This window comes from Chrysemys picta, chromosome 2 (assembly GCF_011386835.1).
Source record: "Chrysemys picta bellii isolate R12L10 chromosome 2, ASM1138683v2, whole genome shotgun sequence".
NCBI classification, from domain to species: Eukaryota; Metazoa; Chordata; order Testudines; family Emydidae; genus Chrysemys; species Chrysemys picta.
In genome coordinates this window covers 250,157,744-250,180,318 of record NC_088792.1, presented here as the reverse complement: position 1 = coordinate 250,180,318, position 22,575 = coordinate 250,157,744, and the positions used below count along the sequence as shown (strand labels likewise).

At 42.9% G+C, this 22,575-nt stretch overlaps 1 protein-coding gene across 8 annotated transcripts in view; it reads right to left on the bottom strand.

Annotated features, from left to right (window-relative positions):
• CPQ (carboxypeptidase Q) overlaps positions 1 to 22,575 on the bottom strand; it is a 334,290-nt gene that overhangs the window by 76,963 nt on the left and 234,752 nt on the right. For all 8 annotated transcript variants that reach the window (XR_010598021.1, XR_508784.4, XM_065582156.1 and 5 more), the window contains exon 7: positions 16,454 to 16,655. Coding sequence is in view for 6 of the 8 variants with exons in the window: in XM_065582156.1 (XP_065438228.1) it covers positions 16,454 to 16,655 (202 nt within the window). In the remaining 2 variants the exon portion in view is untranslated. The remainder of the gene's footprint in view (positions 1 to 16,453; positions 16,656 to 22,575) is intronic.

The following is a 22,575-nucleotide window of genomic DNA, read 5'->3' as shown; positions in this document are numbered from 1 at the left end:
CCCCTGCTATTTTAACCCAAGTTAGCAAACTCAGGTTAGCTACCCAAGTTAAGAACCCACTTTGTTTCAATGAAGACGTACCCTTAGATTCACCACCAAATCACTGGGGCCCAGGTTGAAAAGGGACCCGCCCCAGTCCTGTGAAAATGAGTGAGTGAGGGTAGGGGACAACGAGCGACAGAGGAAGTGGAGATGGTGTGAGTGGGGTGGGGCGGGGCCTCAGAGAAGGGGCGGGGTAAGGGTGTTTGGTTTTGTGCGATTAGAAAGTTGGCAACCCCAGGCCGCAATGCTCCAGTCTTTGACAGTTCAAACAGAAGCTTTTAACTGTTTAGGACTTGCTGCAGACCATTTTAAACTTGTTCCTCAGGGTCAGAAGCCCACTGCCCTCCCTAGTCTTCAGACCCTTAGCTCCAGCCCAAGTCGTAACTCCAAAGCGCTGTTTAAACAGCTATTTTTAGAGCACTAGCATGAGCTCTGCTAGCCCGAGTCTCTTGACCCAGGCTGGGAGGCTCATTCCAAAAAGGTATGTAGACACACCAATACAGCCCTCTTTCAGGCCCTCTTGGGAGGTAGCTAACTAGTCACAGGTGAATTGGATCCATTCCTTCTTAAATGGGCCAGTCACCTTGTTTGACACTGGTAAAAGGCTAGTTGTGCCTCTGTTCCCTTTGAGGTCTCTCTGAGTGCACCCCCTGAGTTCCCAGATCTCATGCCTTTACTTCTTTTCAATTATAATTCTGCAATTTTCCCTCTCAAGGGCCTGGTCTACACCTAAAACTTAGATCGACCTACCCATGTTGCTCATGGCTCTGCAAAATTTCACTCTGTGCGAGGTCTAACCTCCACTGCAGATAGGTTTAGGGAAGAATTCTCCTGTCAACTAGTTACCACTTGTTAAGGGGGTAGATTTACTACAGTGACAGAAAATCCCCTTCTGTTGCTATAGTAAATGTCTACATTGCAGTGTTGCAGCTGTGCTGCTGTAGCACTTGTAGTGAAGATATACCCTGAGACTGGAGTCTGGCCTACATCACCCTGTGTATCAACTCTGCTTTCCCAGCAGGTCCGACTGGATTCAGCACCTGTGGATCTTCCCTTCAGGAGTCTGTGACCAATGGTGTATATAGTGACCAGTCTTCTCAAAACCAAAGAACTGTTTATTTTAGCAGCAAGAGCAAAGTGTTAGCGGAAAAGGATTTTAAAACTACCTGCAGTCTACATGCATGTCTATCTTACTTAAAGGCTGCCCATCCCCTGATAGTAACCTGGGCAGGCATAGCTTCTTCAGACATCTCAGCCTGTGCTTGTGCCTTAGTCTGGTTCCCCCAAATTCCCTCCTCTTTTGAGAGGGAGAACCCCTTTCTATACTGTCATAGTCCTTTTGTTCTTCTGTGTCCCCAGGCTTTGGCACTTCCAGACCAAATTAGTCTTCAAAGCTAACAGTTAGGGTCCTGCCTCCTACCAGTTCTCAGGTGTTTGCTGAGAAGTGGCTTATCTTGTGCCTCTCTTTTTCCTTCCTGCTTGCTTTTTCCTTACAGCTCCCATATAAACTAAACCAATATATTCATATAGTAAACTCCCCAATAACTGGGTCCACATATTACTGTTACTACATTATTATTACTGAGCAGCTCCACTTACATCACAAATAAAATGAAAGGACAATGAGAGTGCATCATACCATTGCTATGTATCTATTATTACTAAGTCTTTGTATTACAATAGCACCTAGAGGCCCCAACTGAAATCAGGACTCCATTATGCTAGGAACTGTACACACACAGCCCCAATGAGCTTACAGTCTAAAGAGACAAGACAGACAAAGGATGGAAGACCAGAAGAACTATCACACACAGTTTGCAGATGGGGTATTGAGAAACAGATTGGTTAAGTGAGTTGTCCAAGCTTCTACAGGAAATCTTTGATAAAGCCAGGAACTGGACACAAATCTCCTGAATTCCAGTCCAGTGCCTTAACCACAACACCCTCCTTCCTCTTCAATTTCTATCTAAATTCTTATGTAGTACCCATCTGTGTTGGTTATGTGTATCTCTCTCCCTCTCTCTACCCTCCAGGTATCAGGATGGTGTTTTTTGGGGGAACGCTAGGTTGAAGAAATGGGTTTAGCATTTTGCTCTGAAGAAGCCAAGGTTTGTGATCCTCCCAATATCTTCCTGAAGTGACTTGTAAATTAGATCAATCTAATCACTCTTACTGTTGACAGTTCTGCTGCAGTGGAATGCAGCTGTCAAAGGAGGTCGCCTTTTCAGAGGGTGAGGAGACCCATCAAGTAGCTTGACCAATATCATGGAGGGCTTTGAAGATAAGGACCAACACATTAAAAGTGACCACATATTGAACCTGTGAAGAAAGGGCACTGGGATGATGTGCTCTTAGAGTTCTTTGTTGCTGAGATCAGGGGCTGCTGTATCGTTTCAGACTGCAAGATCTTTATGGACCCGTAAGATAGATCTCTGCTCCAAAATGCCCAGCAAACTTTTGAATGCTTAATAAATAATGAAAGTGACATGACAGTGGTTTCCAGTTTGGAAGTCAACAGAAACTTAATAGTTTTTTAGAAAGTGCTCCCTTTGGTGGGCAAAATTCCAGCAACAATGGACACAGAAGCTATGGTCCTTATAGATTTGGTCAACGTGACAAACTACTAATAGTACCTAAAGCAGGTATAGTTTTTAACTCCTTTTTCATTATATTCATCAATGAACTTTATTTCAGTAGAATACAATGGATCATTGAGGGGAAAAGTAGTACAAATACAGTACTATATATAGCCTAAATAATGAAAGAAAACACACAGAAAACTACAGCAAGTTTGTCTTGAGATTGTATCTTGCCATGGTATATAAAGAAATCTCTGCTCACTCAGTCAGAATTTAAGGCCAGAGGGACCATTAAATCATTTAGTTTGGCTTCCTGTATGTCACAGATTGTTAAATTTCAGACAGTTACCTCTGTATTGAGCCCAATAACTTGTGTTTGGTTAAAGTATCTTCCAGAAAGGCATCCAGTCTTGATTAGAAGATCAAGAGATAGTTTGTTCCAATGGTTTAGCACCCTCAATTAATGTTGTGTCTTATTTCTGATTTGAATTTGTCTGGCTTCAGCTTCCAGCTGGAGGTTCTTGTGCCTTTCTCTACTGATTAAAGAACTCTCATATTTTCTCCCAATGAAGGTAGCTGTACACTAATCAACCTCTCAAATTTATTTTTCTACAAGAGAAACACACTGAGCTCTAAGTCTCTCACCATTAGGCATTTTCTCCAGACCTTGAGCAATTTTTGTGGATTTTTTTGTGAACACGGTCCAAATTTTTCAACATCCCTTTCAACATGTGGACACCAGAACTGTGATATTGACTTAAAAGCAATATGTGCTCCAGAAATGAAATACTTCACTAATATGCCTTAACAATAATACTACAAGTATTAATAGGGAGCTGCTCTTAAAAAGTAGCCTTTCTGAATCCACAGACATTTCTCTAAAAAAAAATCCAGCATTCCCAACTATTAATGCATCTAATTTCTTGTACAACAATAGCCCAAAAGGGAACAATTAAAGAAAGAAAATTAAAATAATTACATTTAACTACCATAATTTTTCATTTGGAAAATACTATTCTCTTTCCTCCCATCCCTAATTTTCTTATGGAGCTTAAACTAATATACCTTTGTTTCATTCATTCCATCTTTTGTGTTTCAGCTTCAATGAAGATGCAACAGTTCAAGGAATAAGGTTTGTTTAATTAACTTATTACTTCTAAACTGCACATTGCCGCACATCAACACTGAACACTGTGTTTTAATGTAAGACACTGCACGTTACTTTTTAAAATCAGCTAGTGGCAAATGATCACATCTTAAATGAATAACCACTCCCACATTAAGAATGTAGTTTCCTGTGTGCTGAACAGCAGAGCTACAATATGTCTCAGGCTTGGTCTTCACTACATAGTTAGGTCATAGAATCATAGAAACATAGAACTGGAAGGGACCTTGAGAGGTCATCTAGTCCAGTCCCCTACACTCAAGGCAGGAATAAGTATTAGTCAGGACTAAGTAAGGCAGCTTACGTCAACCTAATTATGTCAGTGTACACACTGTACAGCCTTGCTCCTGCCGATGTAAGTGCCCTACTACACCGAAATAATAACTCCACCTCCATGAGAGGCGTAGGGCTTATGTCGGTGTAGTTAGGGTGACTACTACCTCAGTTGTTGGCTGTCATTCTTGTCAATTTCATGGCTCCATGTGAGAGCTGTGAAACTGACAAGAAAGAGGTGGGAGTGGGGGCTCCAGCTAGAGCCCAGGTGTCCCCGGGCTCCCCACTCCCCACCAGGCTGCTGCCCAGGCTCTTGGCTCCCGACTCTCAGGCTGCATCTGCCAGGCTCCCTGCTCAAAGCCTGGCTGTCCCCTGGGTCCTGGCTCTGCACTCCCAGCCATGCTGCTGCCCCACTCCCCGTGGGGAGCTCGGCTGCACCAAAGCTCCCAGTTCCACACTCCCTGCTGGGAGCCTGGTGCTGCCCTGAGGCTCCTGGCTTCTCGCTCCCACAAAGCTCCCAGGTCCCCACCAGGAGCACATCAGCCACTAGGGCTCTCGGCTCCTCACCAGGAGCACAGCAGCCACCCAGTGGGGAGCCAAGATCCAGAGGTGGGGGCAGCTGTGCTCCTGGCGGGGAGCGGGGAGCCATGAGCTTCGGGGCAGCAGAGAGCTGAGAGCCTCATGGCAGCACAGCTCCTGGGAGCGGGAAGGAAGCTGTGTATGGAGCTGAGAACACAGTCTCTCAGCCCCCCACGCTGCCCCTCAAGTCAATGGAAGCGCTCCTGGTGAGGACACACACTACCGACAGAAGAAGGACAGTATGGACATGAACCACCACAGTAATTAAGTAATTAAGGTCGACTTAAGTTTTTAGTGTACACATACCCTCAAAGAGACACTTCTAATCTTCCTAAAAGAGAGGGGGGCTTCTGAGTATTAATCAATTGATGCCTTTGAAATGTTTTGAGACCTTCATGTGGTTAAGTGCTTAATGTGTTTAGCATTAAGTGTTTTTATTCTAATCCATGTCATGTTACTATTTCCACAGCCCAAAACAAGGGAACAAGATGCAACATTTGGACTGGTATTCACAGCGGTAAATCCAGTAACAAAAAAAGATACAAGAACCATTGGAAACTACAATATTCTTTAAATCTGTTAATTCCGTATTTCACTGTTAAACCTAATGAGGCTATTTAATATTTATAAATATTCATATGAGATTCTTTAAGGGCTGCTTCCTCTCTTTAATAAGGTAAATGGTATGTTATACCAGTTGTTAATCCAGTGTGTTGTAGATCCTTAGTCTATCGCCACCAAAGAAACACTACCAATTAAAATGCGGTGCAAGTGACTATAAAAAAGAGAATAGCCTCTAATAAAGCAGGAAAACTGAAGTAATGCAGCAACAATTTATAATTAAGCTTTCCACGCAGTTTAATTTTATAGTTTAACTCTTCCAGAAAGGCTGAACTTAACAAGCACTGCTATCTCTGTATTAATTAGGATTCTCAAAATGTAGTACATTTGCTCATAATAAAAGATAAAGCTCCCTTGATATTGAAAACATCAAGTATATTTGAGATGGCTGAGAGTTAAAAGTAAGGCAGCATCTTTTTATATCAAAAGTTTATGAGATTTACTTATAGATTTATATATTTTTAAGGCCAGAAGAGACCATTACGATCATCTAGTCTGACCTGCATAACACAGAATCTCAGCCAGTAATTACTGCATCAAACCCTTACTTCTGTCCGAGCCATGGCCAGCAAACAACTATACCCATTTTGAAGATGAAAAAAAGTAGCGATGTTTTGAAATTTGTTTTTATTCTGCATTGGAACAAAGACAAAACCTTTCGACATTATTTGAGAAAAAACATGAGCGACAGAGACCTAGAATAGACAATAGCCCGGTGATAGGGCTCTCATCTGGGATGTGAAAGATCCGGCAGAGCAGGGAATTGAATCTAGGTCTCCCCAGGGTCGCCCAGAGGGGTGGGGGGCAAGTGGGGCAATTTGCCCCAGGCCCCGGGCCCCACAGGGGCCCCCACGAGAGTGGGTCTTCGGCAGCAGTTTGGCGGCGGGGGGTCCTTCTGCTCCGGGACCCGCTGCTGAAGTGCCCCAAGACCCGTGGCGGGGGGTCCTTCTACCCTGGGACCTGCCGCCGAAGACCCCAGGCCCCCTGAATCCTCTGGGCGGCCCTGGGTCTCCCATCTTGCAAGTGAATGTCCTAACTACCAGGTTATTAGCTATTGGGAAGGGGAGCTCTCTCCTCTCCCTTTCTACTCCTCCCTCCACAATCCTGGACTTGAGAAACCTTCCCTACAATATTTTGATCTAAACTGAACCAGGGAAGAGGGATCCTAGCTGGAAGGCTTTCCAGCTAGCACAGACTGCTGTAAGCTTTTTGGTGAAAGAAACCTTTTTGCTTATTAGCCTTGGTAAAGTTTAGGAATTAGCTTGCATGTTTATCTTTTTATTTCTTTTGTAACCAATCCTGACTCATATGCAGCTATACTTGTAATTACTTAAAATCTGTCTTCCTTTAGTTAATACACTTGTTTTATTGTTTTGCCTAAACCAGTGTGTTTTGGTTGAAGTGCTTGGGAATCTCTACTTAGGTCAACAAGCCTGGTGCATAGTCATTACCCATTGTTGGAATGATGGACTGCCTATAAGCTTATACCCTTCAGGAGGGTCCTGCAAGGCTGGGGCATATGCGGCTCTCACCCTATATATAATTCATGGATGCCTGGGCATAGCATTCATGTATTCAGCTGGAAGTGACATTACATGCTGGTGGCTGTGAGTGAGCAGAGTCTGGAAGGGTTTGCTGCTCATCAGCAAAGCAGAGTAAAAAGCATCCCAGGCTGGAGAATTAAGGGGACACAGCAGTCCAGACTGCACCCCGGGGAATGTCACAAGGATACAACAGCCTTTCTTATAGACAGGACAAGTTCTGAAAGGTTAATATAGACGTGATATTATGCTAAACAGTGAGCATTTTAATAATGCCCTATGAAGTAATCTACATCCACTTTTATAAAAGTTACAGTACATTTAATTCATTTAATTACAGCAAAGTAATTCCTAGTTCTCAAAACTTATTTTTTATGGGACAATGATAAATGAAAACCATAGCTGAATTATTTTACAGGTTAATACTCATGGCTCTAAATTCAATCAAGATTTTAAATGGTTCTAATAGATGTAATAGCTATAGCAGGTTCTTTAAGTGCCAAGCAATTAAAATTGTTCTCCTAGCATACTGCTTTAATTTAATATCTCCCAAGTTGCACAAAATTTAACTTCTGCTGAGAAACATGCTCATATACTAAATTTTCCTCCTGTACCATAATAAAAGACATTAAAAGGGAGACTGGGTGGCTCACAGAAATTGATACATTGATGCCAAGATATGACAAGTATATCCCACTTGTCCAAGATTTAGGTTTATTTTGAAAAATAAATGGTATCTAAAGATAGGCACCTAAATATGGCTACGGAGCCTAAGTCAGTGGCCCAGTGGGGAGCTGCTAGGTGCTCAGTACTTTTGAATGTTAGGCCTCTTATTTAGGTGACACACATGGGCTTATGAATCTAGCTTTGGGCTTATGAATCTAGCTTTGGGCTCATGAATCTAGCTTTTTAAAAAATCTTGGCCTTGATGTATGTGATCTATGTACTTGAGAGGAGTTGTTTTTAAACTGTTGGTGGTTGTACATAAACTACTGTGTCACCCCAAAGTGCCACATTAACACTCTAAGCAAGAGCTGCATCAGGATGTGTCTCAGATTCACTGAGGCCTAGTCTACACTACTAAGTTACGTCGATGTAAGTCGCTCCACATCAACCTAGTTGTACAAGTGTCTATACTCAAATTTGTCTCCTGTCGATATAAGCACCCTGTTATGGCAATGCAGTTAAACAGCCCCTCCCCCCTGCAATGGCATTGAGCCATGGTCAAAGTACTGTGGTCAATGCAGTGCAAGAGTGAACACCATGTGACCTATGTCGACCCTGACAGTCCTCCAGCAGCAGTTCCATAATGCCAGACACTGACTGCTCTTGTCATAACTGTGAACTCCACTGCCCAGGGATCTCAGAGACTGGAAGTCACCACTCTCTACACCCCACCTTTAAAAATGCCATGTACTTTTGAAATACTTGTCCTGCTTGCAGAGCACACCTTGCAGCTCTCCTTTGTTGTGTGCAACTGCCTGCTGACCATGCCAGCTAAATGCTTCAGACACATTTCTGTCTGGAGGCGACAGGAGGCATGGGATCTTCTGGGCCTGTGGGCCAGGCACAGTTATGGACTAGCCATAGAAACATGGACATCTACGACCAGACTGCCTGGGGGATTCAGGTGAAGGGGTATGACAGGGTGTGACATTATTGACATGAATTGTGACCCTATAAATCATTGTTGCAATCAAAGTCTTATAGTTGCACCAAATCTTGCACAAAAGAGGTCAAGTAAGGTGTCATACATCAAGGCCAGGATTTGCTGGCCTTGATGTAATTTGCTGGTTATGATTATGCTGTCTGTATGTGTGTATCATTTTTGTATTTGAACTTATGAATATTGGCTATGTACTTGTATCTTAATGTGTTTGATTCTAAGTAGCCTCAGTGAAGCATTTGGTCAGCTTCTTGAGAAAGGCCTATTCTCAGTAAGTGCCCAATCAAGAAACACTTAACTGACAATGGACTTTGGGAGACGCCAATCCATACCTGAGCTTTCCTGGGAATGTTCAAACTAACATGTAAACAATGGCATCGGCCTGCAAAAAGCTGAATCATTATGGACATGTGATTTGCCCAGGTGGCTACAAACTCCATCTTGTTGCTGTGACTTTGCACAGAAGAACAAAGGGGTTTCTGCCCACAAGAGAGTAACTTACTTTGTTCTGTTTGTTATCACTTGAAACCACTTAAATCCTACTTTTTATACTTAATAAAATCACTTTTGCTTATTAATTAACCCAAAGTAATTAATACCTGGGGGAGCAAACAGCTGTGCATATCTCTCTATCAGTGTTATAGAGGGGGAACAATTTATGAGTTTACCCTGTATAAGCTTTATACAGAGTAAAATGGATTCATTTAGGGTTTGGATCCCATTGGGAGCTGAGTGTCTGGGTGCTAGAGACAGGAGCACTTGCTAAGCCGTTTTCAGTTAAGTCTGCGGCTTTGGGGGGAGAGGGGGGGTTGGTCAGACCCTAGGTCTGTGTTGCAGCAGATTAGCATATCTAGCTCAACAAGACAGGGTTCTGTAGGCCCAAACTGGCAGAGAAAATGGGCTCAGAGGTAGTTTCAGCACATCAGGTGACAGTCCCAAAGGGGTTTCTGTGATTGAACCTGTCATACAGGCACAAGGAGCAGTGCCAAGTGAAAGCAAAGGAACTGTGGCAGGCATACCAGAATGCCAGGGAGGCCAACAGTCTGCAGCTTTTATGAGCTGCATGCCATATTTGGTGGATATCCCACCAGCAATCTGTCTTCCACAACACTGTCATGTCCCCTGCCATTGTGGTTCTTCCTGCAGCTCTGCAAATACTGGAGGATCATTCATCCTGTGTTTTCAATGCTCATGACAACAGTGCAGAACTGTGTGAGCTCTATGCTTCTGCCAGAGACGGTGGGCAGCAAAAGATGCTGCATGGGCTTATGGAATTTAAAAAAAAAGGTGAGAAAATTATGGAATAAAGATGGGATTATGGGGTGGAGAACTTGACCCCTTATTTCCAGTCATCCCTGATTACTTATTTCTGCCCCACCCATGGATTGCCAAAATTTCCCAAAAGATTGGACAATGGCAAGTGGCAAACTGGGACACCTACCCAGAATGCACCGCACCATGCATCAGCACAAGCATTCCTGGTGAGTATGTCACAGTGCTGATGCAAGGAGTCAAGTATGCACCTCACAAACGATATACACTGCTACCTCGATATAACGCGACCCCATATAACACGAATTTGGATATAAGGTGGTAAAGCAGTGCTCTGGGGAGCGGGGCTGCGCACTCCGATGGATCAAAGCAAGTTCAATATAACGCGGTTTCACCTATAACGCGGTAAGATTTTTTGGCTCCCGAAGACAGCGTTATATTGAGGTAGAGGTGTACTAACTTTGGCATCTTTACCCCCAACGTAACTTGTGTTGACCAAAGTTTGTAGGATAGACATAACCTAATCCAGAATATAGAGTCCAACAGACAGAATTGGGATAAACAAACTAGAAAACGGCATAATTGACTCAAATATCTATATACAGAGCTTATTTCTGGTGACCGGTGATTGACATTTTTTGGAATCTAGCACACAGCTACGTGCTCCTGTGAAAGAGGGAGTCATTTTACTCCTGCTTAGTTGCTGGAGTTGATGTTCAGAGCAATAGTGTGTGACATCCTACATTGAGTATTTTAATTTGCAATTTATGAAAATACTAAAAGTTAAAGGGAGATGCTGTTTTCTACATTTTTAAAGAAAGCTTTTATTTTCTGTTCCCTCTCCCCACCTTACCAAAAATCTCCCCTTCAGATGAAACAATTCTTGCCTATGCCTAATTAAAGCACAGATGCTGCATTCCTGTGCTCAGGGCTCTGACTCGTGGAGTCACATGATTATATCAATCTTAGTTTTAATTCAAGTTTTTAGCCCTTGTAGTTGAAAGGAAAAGCTTGACAAGTGTCGCCAATTCAGTGACAACTGCTTGTGTCTGCAGACAGTCTGAAGCAATAGCTGTGAGAGAGGGACTACCTTATGTATCTCATCAAAGCGTTACCTCCAAAAGCCACGGCTATGGGGAGGGATCACCAATACCAACCCAGCACAGAACTCTGTATGTAGCAGGAGGAGAACAGAAAAATAGGCCTGGCCTGCCCACCCACCCATGCAAGGAGACCCTGAGTTGCTGGGAGTAAGTGTAACCCACACACCTTCTGGATGTGGTGTTCTGTCCCATCTAGTGGCACTGAGACCAGAGAGAGAGAGACAGAGACAGGAAGGGGGAGTGCAGGAAGTCACACACTGCCTCATTCGTATATCAGATACCTTGTTTTCTTGACTAAAATATTATAACATCTTTCTAGTGAGGGTCACTACATGTCTTTCCACCTGTTCAGAGACCAGACAAGCCTGTTATAACACAACATGTGAAACAATATACTGTACTTGCAAGTGCTGACCAAGCCTCTTGGTAAAACAAATGTGCTGTAATAAAAGGCATTATGTGTATATAGAGTTTAGAAATAAAGCTTAATTGAGAGAAAAAGAAATGTGTAATAAAAACGACTGAAATAAAGGATTTTGGAAGACAATTGAATAATTAACAAACTAGTTCTTTAAGACTAATGGCCATCTCAAATCACTATATCATCCTATAATAGACTTCACAGCAATCAACTGCCTTTACCTATTGCTTTATGAAAAAAGACACAGTTATAATACCACAAATGTTAGAAACACAATATTGTCTGGTTTTACAACGATTATAGAGATTTCTCATTCTTGGTTCAAATTATTCTCCAAATTGTTGAATATAAAGACCACTGCAGGAAATCTCTCAAGCATTCAGAAGCTACACAATGTATTAAATCCCACTGCTGTGTTTTTCCACATAGATTCCACCTCTTGTACCACATACGTGTTGTTTGGATGCTTAATTAATGTTTTTAGATCACTTTGCACATCTGTGGCACCTGACAGTAGTTAGCGCTATTATTACTACAAATATGGGTACTCTGTGCAGTTCCACAATTTAAGGGAAAGGATAAATGAGTGCTACAATATTCAATTGTACTCCCATGTAAAAGAGAATAGCTTAGACTCTGAGATGCATGAGTTCAGTAGTCTGAACTAGGAGTGGGTGGAAAACAAAAATTCTGTTTTGTGAAAAATTTTGAGGTTTCAGAATTTTGTTTAATTCCAACGCTGAATGAAAATGAGATCTTTTGAATTTTTTGTGAAAAAATATGGAAGACACTCACCTCAGAATAGCCAGTAGTTTGATGGCTGGGGCACTCACCTGCGACATGGGAGACCAAGGTTCAAGTCCCTCCTCTCCCTGATTCAGAACTGTGGCTTGAACCCAGGTCTCCTGTATCCCAGGTGAGTGCTCTGGTCTAGAGAGTCAATCTCACCTGTAGGAGAGATCTTTCTCTCCTATTTATTTGTATAATTAAATATGAATTGGGCCAGAGAGTGGGTCCCTTCTCTGAATCAGGTAAACCTTCCAGACCAAAGAGCCAGCATTCTTTTGTGGATAAATTCCTGACTAGCTAAACCTAATCTAAACCTTTACCAGAAGTACCGGTAGTTATGAATGAATGTAAAAAGCACAATTAATATTGTTTTCACTGGGCTTTCTGACTCAAAGGAGGAGGTGGATTTTAATACTTGGAATAGAAGCTACTCCTGAACTCTAATTAATACAGTAAAAATTTAAATGATAAGGAACTGAATTTTTTGGGTCACAAATTCTTATTGCTGATGCATTCCATGTTTTCTGTAATATGCTGTGGAAACAAAATAGCCAAGTGTATTTTCAGGAAACTATGTAAATGAAATTGATGAAGTGTCAACACTTGACTGCTTGTTTAAATTGGATAACATCGGAAAAGCTGTTATAGCATGTTCTGACTGTTACAATATTATTATATACCGTAAGTGTTCATTTGAACAATGAGAATACTGCAGACAAAGCGTGAAGCTTGCAAGATGTTTAAAGCCTTCTCTCTGGTACAGTATGATACAATCTGAAGCAGCAGTTCTTTTAATGGAGTTAATTCTTTTATTCCATCTCTAAAGGGGAAAATACCATACTTTGCATTGTGAGGGTACTTAGTGATTCTCTTAACAGGCGGTTAAATGAAGCAAAGTTTCATACAGCAAAGAAACAAACCAGCTAATGCTCCTAATGTTTAACGTTAAAGGTGAACTGAATTTCAATTGATGAAAATTGCTATATAACAACTAAGTATTATTATTGACTGGGTTAAACAGATTTGAAACTTAAAGAACCCCACCCCCCATACAGTTTCTCTCATCATGCACCTCACAAACAGGTGAATTTCTCTATATCCCCAATGCTTCCCCTTCAACCCCTCTGACCCTCCCATCACAAACAACAGCCGGGGTTCCAGATACTCCTACATACCCATTCACACCTCTGCAACCAGGGGCATGACCACAGATGTAAGTGGTAAAGGCTGTGTTAGGTGGCAGCATTGGTGGTTGGGCAGTGTCCCGATCTGTGAGGGGCACATGGAAATAGACAATATGGGGTGGAGGGAGCTGGGCCGGCTCCAGGTTTTCTGCTGCCCCAAGCGGCCACAAAAAAAAAAAAAAAAAAAAAGCCGCGGCAGCGCAATCGCACCGCTCCACTCTTTGGTGGCAATTCAGCGGCAGGTCCTTCGCTCCAAGAGGGACGGAGGGATCCGCCGCTGAATTGCCACCGAAGAGCCGGACGTGCCACCCCAACAGCGGCCGGAGTGCCGCCCCTTAGTATTGGCTGCCCCAAGCACCTGCTTCTTTAGCTAGTGCCTTGAGCTGGCCCTGGGAGGGAGGAATTAGTCAGGAATTCATTAGTCCCTAGAAAAATCCATCTCTTTATAAAAAGGGATCTTTCTTCACAGAAGTCAAAGCATATTTTACCATGACAGCATTTCTGCCCCTTTATATTTTCTAAACATGCACTGGGAAATTCTCATGTGCCAATGACTACACAGATATACAGATCATCTAGACCTGAAATCCAGGAGCAGCGGTACAGATCCACAGATTTTTGGAAGAAAGGCAGATGGCAGTGGCATGGTTATTGACCATTGGCAGCTCTTACCCATCCCTCAATTTAGCATATTTTTATGCAGGTGTAAAATAGGTTCAGTTAGAGCCTAGGATCAAGGACATGTAAATTACAGGATTACAGCAGTTTGATGTGCTTCTTAGTAACTTGTGCATGGAATAGAAACATGGGCAGCTGGTGACCTGGCCGTTGGGGAGGCTATCCCCCAGCCCCTCTCCTTCAGTTCCCCCTTCCCTGCAGGAGCCCAAAGCATGCTGACCATGGATCCTGGTGTCAGACAGCACGGCCACAGCACCCCCTACCTGGAGTGCCGGGTGACGCAGACGCAGCGCCCCCAGCCCTGGAGCACCAGGCGGTGCAGTCCGAGTGCTGGGCGGGCAGCGCGGCCCCAGTGCCAGCTGCCCCGAGTCCCCACAGCAGGTTGCCCAGCTCCAGCCAGCCTGGGCCAGGGCAGAGCGCTGGGAGCTGCAGGAGGAGGCGTGGGGATGGAGCATGGGCGGGGCCATGCCAGGCTGTTCGGGGACGCATAGCCTCCCCTAGGGTGACCAGACATCCCAATAAAATCGGGACTGTCCCAATATTTAACTCTTTGTCCCGTGTCCTGACCAATGTACGATTGGGATGCCATTTGTCCCAATATTATGGGGTTGCCAGGCATCTGGTTGGCACAGGGCTAGCAGGCTCCCTATCTGGCTCCATGGAGCTCCCCGGAAGTGGAGATATCTCCCTCTGGGTCCTAGTGCAGGGACGGCCAAGGGGGCTCTGCGTGCTGTCCCTTCCATGAGCGCCAGCTCCGCAGCTCCCATTGGCTGGGAACCACAGCCAATGGGAGCTGCGGGGGCGGTGCTTGCGGGCGAGGCTCTGTACAGAGCCTCCTGACCGCGCCTGTGCCTAGGACCCAGAGGGAGATATTGCTACTTCCGGGGAGCTGCCTGAGTTAAGTGCCTCCTGGAGTCCATACCCCACACCCCACCCATGCCCCAGCCCTGAGTCCCCTCCTGCACCCAAACTCCCTCCTGGAGTCAGCACCCCAAACTCCCTGCCGTGTCCCAACCCCCAGCCCTGAGACACCCCCATTGCGGCAGGGGCCGGACTTGGAGCCGTGCACCCCTGCCCTGTGGCTTGCGGCAGGGGCTGGAGCTGGGGCCATGTGCCCGTGACCTGTGGCTTGTGGTGGGGACTGGAGCCGCGGCCATGCGGACGTGACCTCCAGCTTGCAGCGCCCCCTGCCCCCATGTGTGCCCTCCACCCCCATGGCTCCGGTGGGGGCTGTGAGCCTGTGGCTGTCCCCCCCACATGTCCTGATATTTTACTCTTGTGATCTGGTCACCCTAGCCTCCCCCAGCCTATGATATCCACCACCCATGAGTAGAAATAGTGCAACTAAGATCTGAGCCCTAAGCAAACAACATTTTCCCCAAAGTAAGAGGCATATACTCCACAGCCCACTGCAGTACCAGAAAGATTCCAAAAATATCTGACATGTGTCTGCATCATTCCAGTATCACAAATAGACAACAAAGTACTTTAGACATAAACCAGCATAAAAAGAAAGTTTTTGTTTTGTTTTTAAATACTAAAAACCAAAATATCTTCAGTTATTATTCAAGTGTTGAAAACATGGTAAAAGCTCAATTAATCTCAGATCCTTCAAGCCTATAGCCTGGTTGTTAGGATGCTCACCTGGGAGAGGGGAGATCTGAGTTCAAGCCTCTGCTCCAGACTGCAGATTCAAATCTGGGTCTCCCATATCTGGGCAAATGCCTTAACCACTGGCTAAAGTTATAAAGGGACAGAACATCACATACACAGCTAAAGGTTATAAGGGGACATACACAGTTTGCTGGCCCTGAAAAACTTTTCCCCAGCTGAAGCTATCACGTCAAATTTGCAAACAGTTTTTGTCAACCCAAAAATGCATTTATCGGCAAACAAACTATTTGTCCAAAAAGATTTGTCCTGCTCCAGTTTCAAATCACAGTACTTTTGCAAGAAGATTGCTACTTGTACGAGGTTCAGAAGTGTCACTGAGAATAAATGTAGAAACTATTTTTCAAATACATTTACAGGGCTTTGTCCTTCATTAGATTTTAGTGTATCATCACCTTTTGGTCTTTGAGTGCTGAATCCCCACAGAATAAATGTATTGAAAACAATTTTTTAAAATTAAATTAAATAAGAACAAGTGAGAAGTGGGCTGAATTTCAAAGGGATATTTTTGTTTTGGGGTCCTGTGTTAGAATAAAGCTGAAAGAATTCTCTACTATTTTTATACCACTGGTATAGGAAAGATTAATATAAATCGTAAAGCCTAAAAGAAGATTTTAGGCCTGTTGTCCCATGCATAATCTAAATCTTTATTAAACTGATGCTCAAACACATATTCTGTCCTAATTCTGTGGTTAGTCTTTAAATATTTACATATTTCCTCTCTAATAAATATTACTCAAGGAAAAGATTTTTTTAAAATGTTGTCGAAGATCAAATAGAGCAACAAGCGGAATTTAAGAAGTAACAGCATACAGAAAAAACCAGGCCAACTCAGCCACGTTGTCTATGACTTCATCCAGCATTCTCACCTGGTACTCCATCTCTCACCCAATATTCAGTGTCTGTTTCACCACCATTTTCGTAAATGTTTGTAACATTGATAGGCTGCAGCAGCTGCATAATCTCCTTCAGGATGGCACGAGCTTTATCACTGCCTGTAAAAGCCAGGCCCATTGGCATGAAGGTACCCGAATCAGACTCCATGACGATGTCAAAGTTGGAGATGTTACCCTGAACACATAAGAAAAGATCATTTTAATATTTATTTGCAGACTATTTTTGTAAGAATCCAATATTTGCCATTAGCGATATGTTACTAACAGAGCATGCAATACCGAAAAATTAAAGAGAATGCAGACAAGAGATGTATATAGATGAACTATATAAAACAAAAAGCCTCATCTCTCATATATGAATTGCTGATAAGGCTCTCCTTTCTGAGGCAACGTAAGACAGAAGGCTTTTACAAAATAGCCAGTCTGGTGGCACGAACTCATTGCACTACTAACTAGTCCTCTTAACACCCCGACCCTTATGAGGCAATTTAGAACTAGTTATACCTGAACTGTCTTGAAGGCACCTAACAGAACACACTCCATCCTCACAAGTTAGAGGTTTTGCTTCTACGCACATGTCTGGGAAATTCATGACTGCATAAGCGTTACAAGAAAAAAAAGTGCTATTGAGCAGTTCTTCCCATGAATGATAGACCCATGCTAAATTGACTCACTGGTAACTATGAAAATAATCTCACACAAATATTACCACCAATGAACGTTCAAAACCTGTCACCCTGGTGCCACAGGTTTTCTGAAGTTCAGCAATAGAATGTGCTGTGCATGCTCAATGTGCTATTTTTAATGGCTGTAGCTTGGTTCTTTCAAGATCAAAGTATTTCAGATGTGGCAAAAACAGGAGTTCCTAATTCAGGAATAGGCATGCTAAAAGTTTTAAAAGAAAAGTCTTTGAGATGTTTGAACACAAGGAAGTGTCTGAAAAGCAACTTAAATAAAGACTAAGTCACCTCCCCAACTGTTGGACAACAAAATGGCTAAACAAATGAAGATATTTTTGAAAATAATTAACTTCTTGGCTGAGTTGAAAAGCCTGAAAGGTTTCAATCTAGAAAGGTAAAAAAGTTACAACTAACTGGGAACAGGGAATTAGAATGGAAGTGTCCTCTCAGCCCTATCTCCAGTGCAATTGCATAGGTCATGGGTTCTCACCCTGGGGTCACGACAACCCTCCCTTTCCTTATGGCGAGATGAGAAGAAGGACCAGAAAGTGCATTCTGTTGTAATGTGCTAACCGTATTGAAAAGGCTGAAAACCATGGGTATAGATGATAGAATGTGTAAGATTCTAAGCTTTAGATTTCAGGCTGTGTTAGCTGCCAGTGATAGTATGAGAGAGTGTTCAGGACAGCTTTAAAACATTTCAGTCCCCCGGTGCCTGAACACAGATGTACAAGGTGTCACAGTTCCTGGGTAACTGCACCTGTATTCCCCTTCCGCATTCTGCTCCAGGAGTGCCCAATCAGGTCTCAGGCCTCAAGCTATCAGCTGTCTCTAGTCCCACTCCCTTCTGACCAGGGTTTTATGGCTGCACATCCCCCTGTCATACACAGTGATATCCTCAGCAGCTCTCACACGTATCCAGCCCCCTGCTCTTTACTTTCACTGCCAGAACAATGACAGGGTTTTTACCAATGACCACACAGCTCTAAGAAAGCAAAAGACATTTATTCTTAAGGCAAAAGCATCATAGAAAAAACATAAAAAGGATAAAAGGATTTAAATGCTCACTAATCATACCCGGACTCTCCCATCTTCTACATGGGAAGTCTGTTAGGTCAAAGTCTTTCCAATCCTTCTGCAAGGGTTGGAGCCACTCTACAACCAAAGGGCTTGTTTGCTGAGCCAAAAGGAAGGCCCTGAGTCTGTTTAAACTCAGCCTTTTACACCAGAAGTCTTTCTTTGTCCCCCAGCCTCCTGAAAACAGTTAAAATCAGTCCCTCCCTCTCTTCCCCAGCAGAAGAAGCTTCGAAAAGTGGAGAATCTACATAGACAGGATTAATTTGCATTAATCACCTCTTAGTGATCCCAGATCCTGCTGGAACCCCCACCCCACCCACAGTGATCCAAGATAGTACAGGAAACCACTCCCTATTTCCACCCCAAAGTGAGCCAGGAAAACACAATACATTTGTATTGGTACAAAGGGCTATTCTACCAGCTCAAACTGTGTGGTCCATCTCAGTATAATGGCTTTTTGAGACTTTCATGCTTTCTATGTAAAATACAATATGGTCCCCAAAGATACCACATGTGGCTGCAATATCTGTCACACAAGAGTGGCCCAGTTAAAAGACAATATTTGCTACAGTAACCACATTTCTCTCCTGTATTAGGTGTAGGAGGGGAAAATCTGGGTATCATTCATAGCAACAATCTGGCAAATGCTAACTTTTTAATGCTGACCATTGTACCATATTTGGCCTGTAACAGAAGCATTTCAAACACTGGCTCTTGAGCAGCTCCATTAGATGCCTGTAAAGCATTGGTTATGTCTTCAAAACAATAACTCTGCTCAAAACAGTACTCATGTTTAGGGCCCTACCAAATTTACGGTCCATTTTGGTCAATTTCATGATTTCAGCTATTTAAATCTGAATTTTCATGGTGTTATAATTGTAAGGGTCCTGACCCAAAAAGGAGTTGGGGGGGGGGGGGGTCACAAGGTTATTGTAGTAGGGGTGCAGTACAGCTATTCGTACTTCTGCGGTGCTGCTGGCAGCAGCATTGCCTTCAGAGCTGGACAGCTGGAGAGCAACAGCTGTTGGCCAGGACTCAGCTCTGAAGGCAGAGCCACCACCAGCATCAGCGTAGAAGTAAGGATGGCATGGTATGGTATTGCCACCCTCACTTCTGCGCTGCTACCTGCAGAGCTGGGCCCTTGGTCAGCAGCTGCCACTCTCTGGCTGCCCAGCTCTGAAGACAGCAGCGCAGAAGTAAAGGGTTGCATGGTATGGTATTGCCACCCCTACTTCTGCACTGCTGCTGGCGGGGCACTGCCTTCAGAGCTGGGACCTGGTTAACAACCACCGTTCTCCGGCCACCCAGCTCTGAAGGCAGCACAGAAATAAGGATGGCAATACCACAACTCCTGTAAAATAACCTTGTGTAACCCTCCTTCCCCCCCGCAACTCCCTTTTGGGTCAGGACCCCCAATTTGAGAAACGTTGATCTCCCCCATGAAATCTGTATAATATAGGGTAAAAGCGCACAAGAACAGATTTCACAGGGCAGACCAGATTTCATGGTCTGTGACGCATTTTTCATGGCTGTGAATTTGGTAGGGTCCTATTCATGTTACAAGGCTTTCTAGTGCAGGAAGAGTGATTGATAGCATGTAAATGAATTGAGACAGACTATTTGTGGTTGATAGAGGGAAGTGTTGGTGTGAATGGAAGAATGAATATGGGGAAAAAGATTATCTGAAAGGCAAAATTAGCCACACCAAGCAAATTTCAAGGTATCAGCAACACTGGTGTGCAGAAAAGACCACTTAACCATTGTAGGAATATTTTATAAGTTGCTGCTAACAGTATGGCATTTTTCAATTGTTTTCTATTTATATAAATGTTCACATATGTTTTCAATATTAAACTGACAAAATGAACCACCCACAGTACACAACACTGCCTTTTTCCTCCTCATTTATATTGTAACTGTTTAATTGTTAGCACATGCTGTAGGGGTATGAAAACAGAATGTCTTTGCACAGTAAAACCAGATTGGGATGGGGGTGGGGAGGAAGAAACAGGCCACAAAGGTTAGAACTGCTCTTTATCCTTGAGAAGACTATCTTTTTAAAGCATTTTGTCCATTAGAATGTAATGAGTAATTGCATATATATGCAAAGTGGATTTAGAAAACAACAATAACTAGGCTCCACAAGAGGTGGTCTGGGCTGATTTCACCACACCAACTTGAGCATTTGTAATAAGATACTAAGGTTCCTATGTATGAGAGAAGAAATATGTTTCATGTAAGACTATCCTTTATTTCCTTTAGATGGTGCAGAGGTAACTGCTGTTTATCAAAACAGGCTAAGACTGCATTTTGTTCTCATAAGTAAACAGTTGAATATAACTGTAGGATTACAGAATAACTGTGGGCTCAGCTGTTCCCTCCACCTCTCCCTGTACTGAAAATTTCATTCATATGCAAGCTCATTAAAAACTCAGATCACTGAGATAATCACTTTTGTCAGGGACCAATGTATTTGCTGCAACTTGCAATAATGCAACATACTTAATGGTATAATTCTCACCATGGTACACAGCACAGAGAATTAAATGGAACACACTGGCTCTTGTTAATGGGAGTTGCCTGCCTAACTCTCTGCACACCAATGACATTTATCCTTTACATTCCTGTGACTTGATCCTGTCCATAGAGTATATTTAGTGCAGGATGAATCTGCCACAAAAGAGGTAACTTCTTTCTGGCTTATTACATCTCTTTCTTACATTGAAACTTTTAAATGCATCAATGTAGAGTTTATCACTTGCATATGCAAATAGCTCAGTGGTTTGAGCATTGGCCTCCTAAACCCAGTGTTGTGAGTTCAATCCTTAAGGGGGCCATTTAGGGAACTAGAGTAAAAATCTATCTGGGAATTAGTCCTGCTTTGAGCAGAGGGTTGGACTAGATGACCTCCTTAGGTCCCTTCCAACCCTAATATTCTATTCTATGAGACTGATCCCTGCCATTATTTTCCCTTCATTTATTTTTAAATATGTATTCCTACCAAACAAAGCTAAAACACATTTTAAGCATATATCCCCTCCTCCCTTTCAACCCATAAGGCAAGCAGCTAAAACTACGAAATCACAGCCAAGTCCTTTCAATCTAAAAAAGGAACCAAAACATCTGGATCTCATGAGGCTATGAAGGTATTGATTCTGTCATAAAGGTAACAAGCCCCACCAAGACCAGGAACTGGGAATCCTAGTCAGCCTGGAAGTCAACTGTGTAGTTAAAAAAAAACCTTAATACTTAACAGGGATGATGCTGCTCTGTCAGGCATGAGACTCAAACCATGTTCCCAAAGTCTCATGACCTATCTACTGAGTCACTGAATTTCCTCTTTCAGAGCTGCAGCACTGGGAAATCCAAACTCCCAGATTAAACAGGGGGCGGTGTGGAGCAAGCTGTTCTAAAAGGTTTTGGCAGCATTTGGGCTATTTAAAATACACTTATCTCCTTTCTATAAACTTGAGAATATTAAAGATAATTTGGAAGAAAGAAAGAAGAGTCCAATGGCTTAGCTGTTATTGACTGGTTCTAAAACCAGTCCTAATTTAGAAGACTCACCACTTTACAAGGAAAGCACTAGAGTTTCCTTTTATGACAAAATATTGCCCTTGATTTCCTGGTTAAATATTTGTTCCAGTATATGGGACATGATGTGAGTTTGGTAGTCTCCCTCAAGTTTTCTGCTACTGAATTACACTTAGCATTAGGAAACACCTACACTTGTATGTCAGGATTTGATCCTAAGCAATTTGGATCTAAATATAGTATTGCAATAACCTTCTCATACTAGATATAGTCAAATGATAATCACCTCACTCAAGTAACTATATACATGTCTAAATCAACACTACAGGTTTATTAGCCTGGTAACCAAGAGTATGGAAAATATGGTAGGAAAATATGTTAAAATCCTAAGTGTGTAACTTGCAGGTAAAAAAGAAAACTAATTAGATTATTTTAAAAACTCATATATCACTATAATGTCAATTTGAGTTGCTATTTTTAGCCAAGCTCAGTTAATAAAGCAAAATGGCATAAATGGAAACTGAAGAAAAAATTCAGAACAGCTGTTAGGAAGTAGAGATGAACTGGTTTCAGAATACAGTATCTGGCAACCACAAGTACAAAAGCACAATTCATACTCCAAAAGAGCAAGGACAGCAAAAGTCCAGGGAAGTGTGACTTGGAAAATTTCCACACAAGTTACCCTGTTATTAAATAGGAGAACCTTCCTGTGAGGCATTGTACAAGGAGGATTCTTTGCCCCTCTCAATAGTCAGGTAAAAGATTTTTCTGTTGCACTTAGCTGGACCTATGTTTTATACCTCT